Source organism: Chiroxiphia lanceolata, chromosome 3 (assembly GCF_009829145.1).
Source record: "Chiroxiphia lanceolata isolate bChiLan1 chromosome 3, bChiLan1.pri, whole genome shotgun sequence".
Lineage (NCBI taxonomy): Eukaryota > Metazoa > Chordata > Aves > Passeriformes > Pipridae > Chiroxiphia > Chiroxiphia lanceolata.
This window is the reverse complement of record NC_045639.1, coordinates 47,090,884-47,106,135: the sequence shown is the minus strand read 5'-3', so window position 1 is coordinate 47,106,135 and position 15,252 is coordinate 47,090,884. Positions and strand designations below refer to the sequence as shown.

The following is a 15,252-nucleotide window of genomic DNA, read 5'->3' as shown; positions in this document are numbered from 1 at the left end:
GAGCTCTCAGTCATGATTAGTTGAATTTCTGTGACTACAACACCAGCGCAATGAAGCTCCGTGGTATTGTACACCAACAGCAAATTTAAGACAAAAGGTCTAACAGTTAAAGTCTAATAGTTCTGTGTATGTAATGATTGCACAGTGATAGCCATTAACAATGAGCAGGAACTAATCACTGACACATGCTGTCAATGCAGAAATTTTGTAAAGTTTGGTTTTGAAGTTTAAACCAGAATTGTACATATGGTAAATTTACAGTGTATAATGAAGACAAATGAAGTCTTTCTTCCCAGAAATTATTTGCCAAAATGAGGACTACTATATTATTTCTGAGCTGGTACTTTATTCTGCATTTCTAAAAAAGTATTCATACCCTTTTCTGGATGTAGATTGATCCTCAAATTAGTACTGCACTTAATATTTAAAAGTTTGTAAAATCATGTATTATAAAAGATCTAAATTAAATATAGGCTAAATCACAATGTGTTGCATAATGCATTTTCATTTGCATAGTGGTTTAATCCTAATACAATAGTAAATTGTCTGGGCACCAAATCAAAAAATACGTAGTAACCTAACTAGTTACTTGAATATGTCTACAGAAAGAAGACACTGGTTGCATATTAAATAATTTACTACTTTTTCTTGTACAGTAATATAAATGTTATTCAAATGGATGTCTGTAAGAAAGAACTATCATAAGAATCATGTAACCACCAGGAAATGGTGTATTAATATTTTAAAAAATTTAACAAAGGTCAGTGTAAGTACTCTAATAATTTGTTTTTAGAACAAAATTTTCATATCTCTGGGAAAAAGGACCTAATTACTGAATGTAAATTGTACAGAATACTGATTTTCCTTCCTCAAACTACTGATTTACAATACTGTGGACCTAAAGTAGATTTAATTAATTAATGTTATAATTAATCCACAATTGATTTGTACAGATGCCAAAGGAAAAAATCTTTATACTGATTAATTTCTTTTGAAAAATTGCAGTTAAATTACAGGAGAGAAACTTCAAGAATCTTTTTTCTCTTTTCTAAGGAAATAATAAATTCTTAGATATTTGGCTTTATCACACAACAAAGCAATATTAGGTCATAGGAAAATAAGTTCATTTTTGTCTCAGTTTTGTCTGGTGCAGTTGCTCAACACTTACAGAGCTTCATGTTTCCGAGTAACGACAGAAATGTTGTTGCCACACTGGAGTCCGTTTTGAATGGATGAGTGTTCATGTTTTGATGGCATCCTCAAAGAGGGGATAAGAAATTGCTGCAGCTGTACTCAGCTTTGTACTGGGTAGTGGCACTCAGCCTAACATCATATTAAAATGGGGAGGGAGACATACACCATACCATTGCCCAATCCGGAACTAATTTGATATTATAAGCTTTATAAGCTTTATAAAACTTTATAAAGTTGTAAATAATTTTACAATATTTCAGGAGTTTAGAATACTCCTTTACTTCAAACACATCTGACACAAAAATTCTTATTCTTTTAGGTTTTTTGAGTAAAAGAATCATAATAAAATGTAATATCAATTACAGAGCACAGGATTTGTTAACACAGTCTTCAGAATACTATTGAAAAACTATTTGTAATGTCAGCAATTTCCCTGCCTAAATTGATACTTTTTTTTTAATTCATCAGAGCTTCTCTCAGAAATAAGCACAGTTTTGATTGCCCAAATCCTAAATTGTGGTTTTGCCTTCTAAATGTTTTTTTTCCCTTCTAAATGTCTCTTATACCAAACTCTTACATAGAATGGGAACGAGTTCATCACTTTATGCTTTACTGACAAGAATGTCTTTGGCAATGACAGTTTCACCTTCTCTATCTCATATTTGTGTTATTTGTAAAGATAAGAAGTTTGAACAAATATTAAGTTTTGACAAAGCATTTCCTAACTAGATGGAAAACAATCAATCCCTCTTTTTTCTTGAGTGTACATCTTGGCACACCTAAGTCAGTATATACCAGTACTTTATTTACTCTTACGTGAAAAGAGGAACATGGAGAGAGAAGGAAACAGAGGTGCCTTGCATGCAAGCATTTGTAAAGGGCTAGCTAAAGAACACTGGGATTTTCTTTGGAACTGGTGAGACGAGCATTTATTTAAAAGTAGTAAAGAAAAAAACCTAAGTAATGATGACCACATCCAACTGATTCAGACAAAATAATAAACTAGCTGATAATGGATTAAATTTAAAATTACATAAGTAACAAGCTGAATATCATCTTACAGAAAACAGATGTTGTCAAACTATTTTAATTTTTTCGATACTACAAATTTGCCAGACATCAGTAGCTGATAAATATATTTAGAAAGGGAAGCAAAGGGATTCTGCAGTCTGACCTCCTGCCTAGCACCATCCATACTAGGTTGAAGTCCAATCTTTGTTGCTGGACATGTGTTTCAGAAAAAATGTTCCATATTTACTTTTTGGTAGTAAATAGGGTGAATTCTTATAAGCCAGGATAACTTGCATTGGTGGTTATTTTCCTGGCAAGTTAAAATCTATGTGTGGTATTTATATTTGGTGTTTGCACTTTCTATACAATGAAAGCTTAAATCCTTAAACAGCTGGTAAGATCTAAGACTCCCGTGTTACCAAATTTCCACTCCCTTAAATGCCACAAGATTATACCAACAAATATAAACCAATCATGACCTGCACTTTTTAGGATTCTCATGATTATTCTCGTGAATTTTTTAACAGTTTTGACATCAAAACAGTGTGCTATTTCAGTTTTCGTTATGCAAGTGTCAAAAGCACAGAAAAAACATTTTCTCCACTCCACTGTTTTCTGTTCATACCTCCAAAAATCATATTAGTTCTCTTGGACCTGGCATCATGATGCATTCTCATATTCAGCTGATGAGCCATACAAATCCTTATGTTTTTCAGATTCAGTGTTTCTCAGGTAAAAATCAGAGAATCAAAGAATTGTTAAGGTTGGAAAATACCTCTAAGATCGAGTCCAATCATTATCTCTTTATCCTATATACATATCTACGGATATGCAACCGTTATGGAACATAGTTTATTTGCGTACATCTTGTTTACCAGAACACTTTGTCCCAGACATTGGACAGAAGTAAACTAGGAGGAGGTGAAATGAGCTTTTTTCACATGTGCAATAGAAATCATGTAATGTTTTCAGAAAAAAAGAGAAAAAAAAACCAGAAAAGGGCATTTTTGTTACTCTGCAGAAAGAGGAAATGTGGAAATCTTTGATGCAGAGATTATTTGAATCCATTTTTGTATTTTATTCAAAAATGTTCATGACTTTCAAACTTCTGAATTTCTCATAGAGGAACGGACGCTGTACTCTATAAATACAAAGCAAGTAAGATGCTTCTCCAGACCAGTCAAGAGTTGATGACATTACTCACATTAGAGTGGAGGTGAGCTGAGAGGAGGATGCTCTGTTATGCTCTTCTGCAAGGAGCAAATAAAACCCATTCATGGAGACACGATGCCAGGCTATAAGAGCTTTCGTCTCATCAAGTGCAGCAGTTCATAATACTTAAGTATATTGCTTCTGTAAGAGCAGTACAACATAACAAGAATTGCCTCTCTCCTGATATGTCTGGAAAAATTTTACATTTTGACCTCCAAGCATTCATGTAAATACTTCAAAAATACTGTTTTTGCAGCCAAATGCTGCAAAAGCTTCTGGGAGAAGCTTTTCTGAGGCAAAAATTACCACAAACCTTTTTCCACAGAATTCAAAGGAGGGTAAATAAAACAAAAGCAGGGCAGGAACATTGGCTCAGCATCTTGTGGTAATGAGCAGAAATAACTTAGGCTTCAGGAGACATGAAGTCTCAGTGTTTACTGCTACAATTACAGAATAGTTGTGTAGCATGTTAGACTAAACAACAATAAGTTAATAATTAATAAATCCTTGGCCTCTAAATTGTACATTTAAACTTGCTAACTACTCATCAGGTAGTATCTCACACATAAAAGAATAAAGATTATACCTGGTTCAACTGTATAGGTTGCTACTGTAGACTGTTCACCACAACCATCCACCTCCTAAGAAAACAGCTTGATAAGTATAATTTTAACCATCAGTGATGGTACTTGCCTTCTTCAGCCACTCATTCCCAATACTATTAGTCATTTCAGCTGTGTCAAAGGAAATCCTCACTACACAGTAAGGTGTATTGGAGAAATGATCTCTGGAATAATCTTTCTTTCTTTCCTTCCTTCCTTTCTTTCTTTCTTTCTTCCTCTCTTTTCTTTCTTTCTTTCTCTCTTTTCTTTCTTTCTTTCTTTCTTTTTCTTGCTGGATTATTTTTAACCCAGACTGTTCCTTAATTTAGGGAATTAAGTGACCACATATCTACAAATTAACCCACATCAAACCCATAATAATAAAAAAAAAACAACATTAAAGTCCCCCACATTGAACAAAAGCAGTAGAGCTGAACAGACAAAAGGACAAGCTTCCACAGTGAGAATCTAAACAAGATTCTCACTTGATAATAGGCCTTTAAAAAGTACTTATTATTAACATCCTTCCAGACAGAATTATTGGTAGAGTGGCTCTTTTCTTTTTCTTATTATAAAAATAATTTATAACCTAATCCCAGATAAAATTAGTCCACCTATATTATCAATATATTTTTTCCCTCAGCTTTCATTCTGCCATGAAAATATTTGCTGCAACACATCAATCAGTAGAAGACACCAATCAGTTTGTACCTGGCTTCACAGGTAGTCTGTGCAGTCTGTGGGCAAACATGTCACATGACAAATTTTGAAAGTCTATACGCATGTATAAACTATTCTGTAGAGTCAAGCGCAGCTATTAAAGCCCTGTACGTATCATGTAGAGGGCTGAAGAAATAAATATGTGGTAACATTTAAAAGCTTGCATTTTTGCCTTGCTTCTGAGAGTAAACCCAGTCTGACGCCCTGTCCCTAGTTTATCGGATTTAAATGAGCATGCACCTCTTATCTCATTACTCATTCAGATTGGGAGATGTGGATCATTAAGCTGAGTACTAATTTGCTCCTAAACTGCACTCATTCATCATGAGTTGGCAGTGAGAGGTTGACCAAGTCAGTTGTGGAATACATCTGTGACCCTCTCATGGATTGTGTATTTTCTGCATGAGTTACTTAATAAATTCTCTAGAAGTTATTTTAACAGTTTTAGTAGCCATTTTTGTTAAGCACAATGATTTCTGTGGTCAGGTTAGTCACAGAGGTTGTATTCAAAACTCATCTTCTATAATCTCAATCTATATGTTTAGTATTACGAGGGGGTTTCTCTGAGGAGATTCATGTAATTGCTAAGGGATTCTTATATGTGCTTCTGACTTAAGCTTCTCTCTCATGAACACATTCTGCAATAACTTAACTTGTGCCTCAGATTATTTTTCGTGATAAAGATATTTTCAGCAATCATTTGTTGGATGAAGAGGTACTAAAATCCATAATATGATTCATCATCATGTGTTGTGCCAGACATGTTTTAATAAACATTTATTAATTTTTAATAAAAAATTGTAAATATTTTTTTAAAATGTATGGTTATGAAAACATCACAACAGATTGGGAATTAAACACATTTGCAACACTGCCCAACATTCTAGTTAAGGAAACTTCTGTAATAGAAATTTTACAGAGACTACTTTTTACCTACTCACAGACATCTGGAGTTTTTGCCAGCTTATAATAATTTGTAAAAATATTAGCATAATACAAGTTAGAGACAGGAGCAACACAAGAAATCACTCATTTTATACACAAAGCAAAACTGGATTCTTATAACCTCTTAATATTGTAGTATTTTTGTTTAATAACTAAAAGAAACCACATATTGTGGGGTTTTTTTCCCTTGGTGTAGAACTAGAACTGTTCACCCTTAAAAAGAAGTAGACAACTATTTATATATGTAAATTGAAATGTACTAAATCACTGAATTACCTAATTTTTCAGAGGGAAGAGAAACACTGCTTTTTCCAGGATCCAGAATAACAGCCAAACCTTCAGATAGCGATGGAAGGATGCTGGTACTGAGATCTATGCGAGTTAGGCTTTCAGGTTCTCTTTCCAAGGGTTTTAGAACACCTCCAACACAGTTATTTTCTGTCCCCTCCTTATTTTGACTGTTCTTCTGTGGACTCTGAACAATATGAACAATGCTCTGCTGGGCCAAGTCACACTTCTGCAACACAAAACAAAAATCTCAATAAATAATTAATTGTGACATAATGGACAAAATTCCTCTATCTCCAACGTGTTATTTGCTAAATTGTCTCCAAGCCACTTGGTGGAGAATTTCAGTGGATGGTAATGGAGTTTAAAGCAAAGCGACAAGAGTAAATTGCTGGAATCAGGATTACTTGCATTGACAAAAGGGTCACAACACTTACAAGTTTTAAACATTTAACAAAGAAATGGTGGACAGAGCCAACAGCTCTAAATAAGTCTGGTTTATTGGCACAAATGAAATACTCCAGAGGTAGCATTACTAAATCAAGCACTAATAATATTCAACACTTAATAGGCACTCGGACAGATAATGCTGATACACACTCTTCATGTAGAAATTTAACGTCAAATTTGATTATCACAGAGAGTTCATGAAGCTCTCTCAAGCTACTACAAAGTATTTTTATAAACAGAAACAGGGAAGATGATGCTATTGATGGAGACTGATACTTATTGCTTCTTTAGATAGCTGATGTCATCGCAAAACCTCTCACGATTTTTGAGCAGTCTTGGGAATATGGAGATGTCCCAGCTGATTGGAAGCTGGGAAATGTTGTCCCAGTTTTCAAGGGCAAGAAGGAGGACCCTGGAAACTACAGGCCTGTCAGTCTAAATACAGTGCTGTGTAAAGTTATGGAGAAGATTATTCTGGGAGGTATTGAAAAACACCTGAAAGACAACACAGTCATTGGTCACAGCCAGCATGGCTTCATGAGAGGAAAGCCCTGCTTATCTAAACTGATTTCCTTCTATGATAAGGTAGTCCACCTGGCTGATCAAGGGAAGCCAGCTGATGTAATCTTTTTGCATTTCAGCAAAGCTTTCCTTACTGTCTTTCACCATATCCTTCTGGACAAAATGTCCAAAACACAGCTGGATAAACACATCATGCAGTGGGTGAGCAATCGGCTCATGGGTCATGCACAGAGGATAACAGTGAATGAGGTAACATCAGACTGGTGACCTGTCACTAGTGGGGTTCCACAGGGCTCCATCTTGGGCCCACTGCCCTTCCACATCTTCATAAACGACTTGGATGCAGGACTGGAAGGGATACTAAGCAAGTTTGCAGATGATGCAAAACTAGGAGGAGCTGTTGAATCCCTCAAAGGAAGGGAGACTCTGCAGACAGACCTTGATAAATTAGAGGACTGGGGCAATCACCAACCATATGAAGTTCAACAAGGGAAAGTGCCAGATTCTGCACCTGAGATGGGACAACCCTAGATCTTTGTACAGACTGGGGAATGAGATGCTGGAAAGCAGTGCCACAGAAAGGGATCTGGGGGTCCTGGTCTATGGTAAGCTGAATAAGAGTCAGCAGTGCCCTGGCAGCCAGGAGGGCCAACTGTGTCCTGGGGGGCATCAGGCAAAGCATCACCAGCCGGTCGAGGGAGGAGATTGTCCTGCTCTGCTCTGCACTGGTATGGCCTCACCTGGAATATTGTGTGCAGTTTTGGGCACCATAATACAGGAAAGATACCGAGCCATTAGAGAGCATCCAAAGGAGGGCAATGAAGATGGTGAAGGGCCTTGAGAGGAAGCCGTGTGAAGAGCGGCTGAGGTCACTTGGTCTGTTCAGCCTGGAGAAGAGGACACTGAGGGGAGCCCTCATCACAGTCTACAACTTCCTCATGAGGGGAAGAGGAGGGACAGGTACTGATCTCTTCTCTGTGGTGACCAGTGACAGGACCCGAGAGAATGGTCTGAAGTTGTGCCAGGGGAGGTTTAGGTTGGATATTAGAAAAAAGTTCTTAACCCAGAGGGTGGTTGGGCACTGGAACAGGCTCCCCAGGGAAGGGTCACAGCACCAAGTCTGACAGAGTTCAAGAAGCGTTTGAATGATACTCTCAGGCGCATGGTGTGACTCTTGGGGATGGTCCTATGCAGGAGTTGGACTTGATGATCCTTGTGGGTTCCCTTCCAACTAGGCATATTCTGTGTGATTCTGTGATTCTCCCCAATGTAATTTTCAGTCTAAATCTGGTTTTAGATATAGACTCAGTATGACTTTCCCATTGTTTCAAGAAATGACATTTAACTGTTGACTTTAGAGTTACAGAAAGCCTGTGGAAGATCTCATGACTGCTATAGTCTTTGCTGATAAAACAAAAGGATTGCGAGCAATTTTAGCCCAATTCATGATATCATTTTGTTGTCTCACATATATATAAGCTCTTCCTCTTTTTCAGTCCTCAACAGAGGTGATTCTTAGATAGCCTTTCCAGATCTTTTGTTTTAGAAAAAAAGCAGGATGAATAAAGATCTCAAGAAACATCTATTCATGATAAATCAGGATAAAATTCACATCTTGTACAGCATTTTCCTAATATAGAACAGAAAAGCAAAATATTACATCAGAATTAGAAATCACAGAGAATTTAGAAGACCTATCATTAATGAAGGGCATTCAAGAAAGACTTGTATTGATCTCTCCACAATATACCTTGCAACAAAATTTGTTCTTTTTTGCATGATACCTTCTGGAGACCCACACCTAGTCTAGTGTCATGAATGAACCACACACAAACATCAATCTACACAGAAAGTAGTTTGAATTTCCCTCAGGAAATTAATTTTACAACTCTTTGCAGCATCATTAGGTTGGCCATCTCTGCCATGAAATGTCAAGACAGACTGTTGACTACATTTGGGAGGAACAGAAAGAGAATTCTAAAGCATTTGCCTCTGTATCTACAAAATATTTAGATTTTTTAGTTTATACTGTAGTAGTTTATACTACAGATGCAATTATTGCATGCACTTTTAATTGCAAAAGATTCCTTTATAGATATTTTAGTGCTGTTTCTACCCTTGTTATTACCCACTTTCTCTTCTACCACTTTTTCAATTCTGGTCTCCTCTCTGTTTGGTGGTTTTCCTTCATTCTCTTTCATTATTTCTCAGCACTTCTCTCTCCACCCTTGTAAGGCATTTCTAAAAGATAAAAATGTGTTGTTTTGTTTTGTTTTAATTGAATTTTTAATAACACACTCTCTCCTTAGTGAAGCAGTAATCAGCTAGCAGAGATTTGTCAAGCAAAGACACTGCAGTCTTAATATTCAATGAAAGCAGTTATTAGATTTCAACTTTAAAACATTATGTTGACATTAAAGGTCTCCTTTTTTCTGTACAACTTGTTGCCCTCAGCATTTTAACAAGATCCCTTAAATAGTTTAATAATTTCATTCATTAATAAAAAATCCAAAACATGTCTGTCACTCTAAAACTTCTCCAACTAAGAATACTGCATGACATTAATGAATTCAATAACCTAAGAGAAATTAATAATGAATGTAGTAATCTAGGCAAATGAGAAGCTCAAAAGTAATTTGCTCAGTTACAGTGAGAATTAAAAAAGAAAAACAGGTATATATGTAAAAACTCATACCTTCGTAAACCCCTAAAAAACTGCCAATCAGTCACACTCTCTTTTAATGAGTATCTTTTCTGGCAGTTTTGCTTGCTTAAGCAGACCCCTGTCCTGCCTTTCATTTTTCTCCCATCATCTACTATCTTTCATAGTTTTTTTTAAAGCTTGCATCAGTTCCTGATTCAGTTCACACCTTAATGTTGTGCAACAATTGCACTGAGGAGATGGCGCATATGAGAGAATAAGAGGGATGGCTACGGCTGCTTAAATAAAACAAAATTCCCTCACACCACCACGACCTTTTTCAACCACTCCTGCTTCATCTTGACTGATATACACATTTAGATGCCTGGTTAAAATTGACTGATCTTTTTAAAGTATACATTCTTTTCCAGTTCTTTTTTTGCAAGTTGGAGGGTTATGTGGTTAGCTCAGAAACAAAGGAAGGGCTGACAAAATAGAACTCCATCTTACCTACTATTCTCTCTCCAATGATATCAAGAACTACATACTACATACATGCACTTTGGGAATCTATATATCCATATGACTGTAGCAATAGCCTATTTCTGGATTTCACTTGATAAAAGTTTTCATTTTAAAAGGGCAGGTGAACCTGTTGTGTCTTAGCTTTCTTGCACCTCTTATTCAAAACCAAAAACAAACTTTGAAAGATTGAACATCAGTACTGATGATGATAGCGTAGATAATAGTCATGGGAAAGCTTAATTAGGAGATCTCAGGATAATTTTTCAAAGATAGTGGGTAGGAGAAAGAAACAACATCCTCTGATTTATACACTTTGCAGATTTGATATGGAAGTCACTGAGCAACAGTAAACATGGAAATCCAAATCACCCATTTTGTAATGTTGTTTCTCATTACATTTGAATTGAATTTGGCTTGTGTTTAAAGGAGGAAAGTAATTCCCAACCTTGATGAGAAAAGTGATAAAACAGCACAAGAGGAAAATAAAAAGGGTTGCGATCACATCTTAATTGGGAAAGATCTGGATGGGAATATCATCTAGCAGCGACCAGAATTTGGGTGATTAATACTTTATAGCAGACTACATTTCACAGACAATAGATGGGCTAGGTCTGCAGCTTTTTCTTTGAAGTAGAATTCAAACTATTTCTGTAAATGTTTAGGTTTTGCCTCAGGTTACTATTGTAAGATACAATTGTTTATGTCAATGTCACTTTCATTTTCTTCATGTATTTGTTTTACACCTCAGGAAACATTCTTTTGAGAATATCTACTATTAAAGATTCTAGAGATATTGTCTTGTCTTACCTGTTGATCCAAATTAATGCCAGTGATCCATATTCCAAAGGGGAACACTGCAAGTGTATAGACTGTAGATTATGAAGTATTTCCCTCGCTAGAGCAAAGGGAGCTGAGATGATCCAGAAATAATGAAACTCAGTGTTAAGGACTGGTTCTTTAGAGAGAATGAGGTTTGGCCAACTTGGGAAAATGAATTCATAGCAGAGGAAATTAAAACTTGTTTCATTCAAGCCTTTTGCTTTTTTTCTCTCTTTTTTTTCTCTGAATTCTCAAGTTGAATTTCACAAGGCTGAGTCAGCACATCATGAGTGAGTAACACAATATTCTTTGGTGCTGACAGCTGTGGGCTAACTAGAAGGTCAACTGGGGAGAGTGAACTAAATTATGAAGAGGGAAAAGACAATTGCGTTTCAGTAACTCTGAAATGTCTTGTTGGGCTCTGGGGAGACCTCACTGCAGCCTTTCAGTACTTAAAGGAGGCTTATTAAAAAAAAAAAAAAGAGAGAGACTTTTTACACGGGCAGATAATGATAGGACAAGGGGGAACACTTTAAAAGAGAAGAGATTTAGATTAGATGTTGGGAAGCAATTCTTTACTGAAAGGGTGGTGAGGCACTGGAGTAGGCTGCCCAGAGAAGCTGTGGATGCTCCATCCTTGAAAGTGTTTAAGGCCAGACTGGGTGGGGTCACATAATCTACTGCGCGGCATCCCTGTCAGTGGTGACGGGGTTGGAACTAGATAATCTTTATTGTCCCTGCCAACCCAAACTATTCTATGTTTCTGTGATTCTGACAGATTTCTGTTTAATATTTTCTTGACAACATATTTTGATAGTATTATCAATACTGAAAGAAGTGTTCTCAATCTAATTAATATACAGCCCACAAGAGAAGTCATATTTTATGAAGTGCAATACACCTTTTGAAATGTTTTAATAAAAGAAGCACTAGAGCAGAGAATAGTTTGAATTTGAAGCTTTGAATATGAATATAAAAAAGCTAATTTCTCGTGTTGTTTTGTCTTGGAAAGGAATTTGAAAAATTTTCATTTTAAGTTAACCATTTCAAGTTAACTTGGGAGTTTTTAGCTTTTGGGATTTTTTAATTGCATAACAATCAAAAAAAGAAATTCTTCACACTCCACTACCAGTGATTCAGTTTGAACTTCCAACTTTTACATTATCTGGAGATCCACATCTTTGCCCATAGATCTCTGGGGCCTATTGTGGAAATGATGATAACAGTTTGCCTAATTGCTCCCTATTTAGATCAAGCAGATAATAGACTGCCTGATATCACTCCTTAAGAGAGTCACACAAGGTCACTGCTCAAGAAAACATATTTTAAACTTCTAGAAATGATCAACAAGAACCAAAAGGTTGGCTTTCTGGAAAATAGGGGGAACATTTTTGTCTCATTAATCTGCAGGATGAATGAAATAATAAAACTGTTGTCCAAAGTATGCATAGCACAATACACCTCTTCAAACCAATGGGACCCTTGTAAAACTACTGATGACACTCCAATTTTATTGGAAAAATCTTTTTTTTAATGGATAATGTAGAGGGACATTAAAGATGACCTTCTAAACAGAAAAATAACCACATCAAGTTCCCAGAAGAGAGGAAAAAAAGCCCACCAAGACTTACTGTACTATTGCTGTAACCCTCTCACAAGGACAGAGTCCAAGTCTCAAAAGCAGCAGACATAGGAAAAAAAAAAAAAACAATTGGAAGAGCAACACTATTTCTTTCCCTGATCACAGGGAATGCAAAAAAGCATAAAGAAGAAAGCAACAACAGAAAAATACACTTTACTACAAAGGAAGTTAAAGCTGATATATTAAAGTACTTGAAAGTAGAGACTATCTAAAATAAAAAATACAGATATAGCAATAACATTTTGTTGAGCTACATTGATTTAAGAAATCGGAAGCAAGATTTGCAAGAAGACCTAACATCTTTTATTTAACCAGCTGATACAGAAAGAAAAATTAAATAAGCTTTTGGGCTCAGAGACTCTTATGCAGGTCATGACAAGGGAAAATCTGAAGGGAAAATTAGGCACTGTTAAAATAATGAAGCAAATCAGCACTTTGATCTGATATCACCATCCATTTGTGTGAATTCTGTCTGCTCAGTGGCAGTGAACCAAATACTGCTCCCCGTGGGGCAAGGGAAAAAAGCCAGTACACCACTGGGCATAAATTACATAGACCACATAGCAGTTAAATTCCAGCAATCAGAAACTACTTCCTATTTTATGATGCTGTGGAATACATATACATTTGACTTCAGTTCACCTTTTCAACATTTTCAGAGTTATACATTACTTTGCTTCTTTAGCGTTCAGAATATCGTGGGTGCTAAGCAACACCTAGAAATAGAAGGAAAAATAGATGCATTATTGAAAGCACCACACATTCAATTAAATGTGATGAAAAGGCAGAAAATCCTTCACTTAGCAGAATATTTGTACCTCAATTTTTATCATCTTTTCCTATTCAGTTCTTACAGTAGTTTAACTATTCACGGCACCAAAGAAATGGAATAAAAGGAAATATACACAAAAAATGTGCTATGGAAAAAGATTCGTTGCTTTCTAAGTCCAAAACCTAGTATCATTTTAAGGACTACTATTAGAGTCCTTTTTCACATGGAGTCCCATGGAAAAGACAAGAGATAATGAGTACAGGTTATTCCTGGGGAGATTCCAATCAGAACACAAGAGGAAAATTTTTCACAATGAGAACAATCAGCCACTGGAATAATCTCCCCAGGGTAGTGGTGGATTCCACAATGCTGGACACTTTTTAGATTTAGCTGAACATGGTGCTGGCCTATCTTGTCTAGACCATGCTTTTGACAAGAACGATTGGACCAGATGATCCTTGACATTCCTTCCAATCTGGTATTCTATGATTCTATCAATTATTTTTACATAGACAAATGAAGTTTAGAGGAAACCAGAAAAGGCTCCTGAGTGAGAAATCAGGGCCACTCTATGTAACCTCCCCTAGAGAAACATTTAGGTTCTGTGAAGTTGTCACAGTCCTGATTGTGTTTGCCAATTGATAATTCAGGATTACAGCAAACAGTAAGTATAGCAGTCACATTGGTATATATTCCTATATATTTTCTCTTCCTGCGATATTGAACTTTCTGAAGACATCTCTAGAGACTCTTTCCCAAATGTAAGTGCCAGGAGAGAGGAAGAAACTCCATTTACACTTTGTAGAGAAACATAATCCTAAAATTCCCAAGGTATTTGCTTAAAACCATAAATCTTACTATTGCTTTGAACTTCCATGTGGAACATGTTTGCTACTTAGCTTCTGTCAAGTACCTTTTTATGTAATGCTATATAAAAGGAGTTAAGTCATACATATTTAAATTAAGATTCTGTTGTGTTTTAGCAAAGAGAACAATGGATGTTGAACAAGAGGAAATAAGTAGATACAGTGTGATTTATTACAGTTCCTCCAGCTAATGGTCCCTCCATGTAGCAGGAAGCCTTGACCGGCGTTTACAAAAATAAAATCCTCTGATTACAGTCAAACACAATGTTATATATTACAAAGGTTCTGCTCTGAATGATACTCTTTAAAGAGAAGTAGAAAACTTACAAACTGACTAGTCCCTTAATGAGTTAATAATTTCCTGGAAATGTATTCAACCAACAGTATTTAAAATTTCTCACACTAAATTTAAACTAAGTCAGAATTCCCCCTCTTCCTTCACTTACAAATCACTTTATGCTTCATTTCCATCTTTTTCACGTTATAAGACACAAAAACGTAATGTTAATTTCTAGCTCAGTGGAGGGAATGCAGAGATAATGCTCAGGTAGGAACTCTGCAGGGTTATTACTTTTTGTACACAATCTAAGACCTCAGCAATGCTATGTATATATTTCTAAATGGCATTACTAATACCATGACATCATTAATATAAATGCAGATTCTTGAATGTAGATCTTATAGAACAAACTCCTGAAACATAAATTAACCCCTATAAGAAATAAAAATGTTTTATTGGCAGCATATGAGACAGTTTACAACATTAAAATACTTGCTTAAATTATTTTTATTCCCTTCAAAACTCTGCATAACAATCTGCAAAAGGCACAGAAGAAAGCCAGATTTTTGATATTACATTTACAAAGCTCTTAGTATCTCCACAGTGACACTAAGAACATATCATGTTGATATAAAATGGAAGAAAAATAGTCAAATGAACACTAAATTCACATAAAACTTTTCTCCTAGATAAATGAAGAACTTTTTCCCGCTTGTAATTTCATATATTGAGCACGAAGAACAACCTACAAACACACCATTTA

General features: G+C 35.8%; 1 protein-coding gene across 2 annotated transcripts in view; it reads right to left on the bottom strand.

Moving 5' to 3' along the window:
* The window catches only part of PRKN (parkin RBR E3 ubiquitin protein ligase), a 713,780-nt gene that overhangs the window by 478,325 nt on the left and 220,203 nt on the right, over positions 1–15,252 (bottom strand). For both annotated transcript variants that reach the window (XM_032681398.1, XM_032681399.1), the window contains exon 3: positions 5,961–6,201. In XM_032681398.1, coding sequence (XP_032537289.1) covers positions 5,961–6,201 — 241 coding nt within the window. The remainder of the gene's footprint in view (positions 1–5,960; positions 6,202–15,252) is intronic.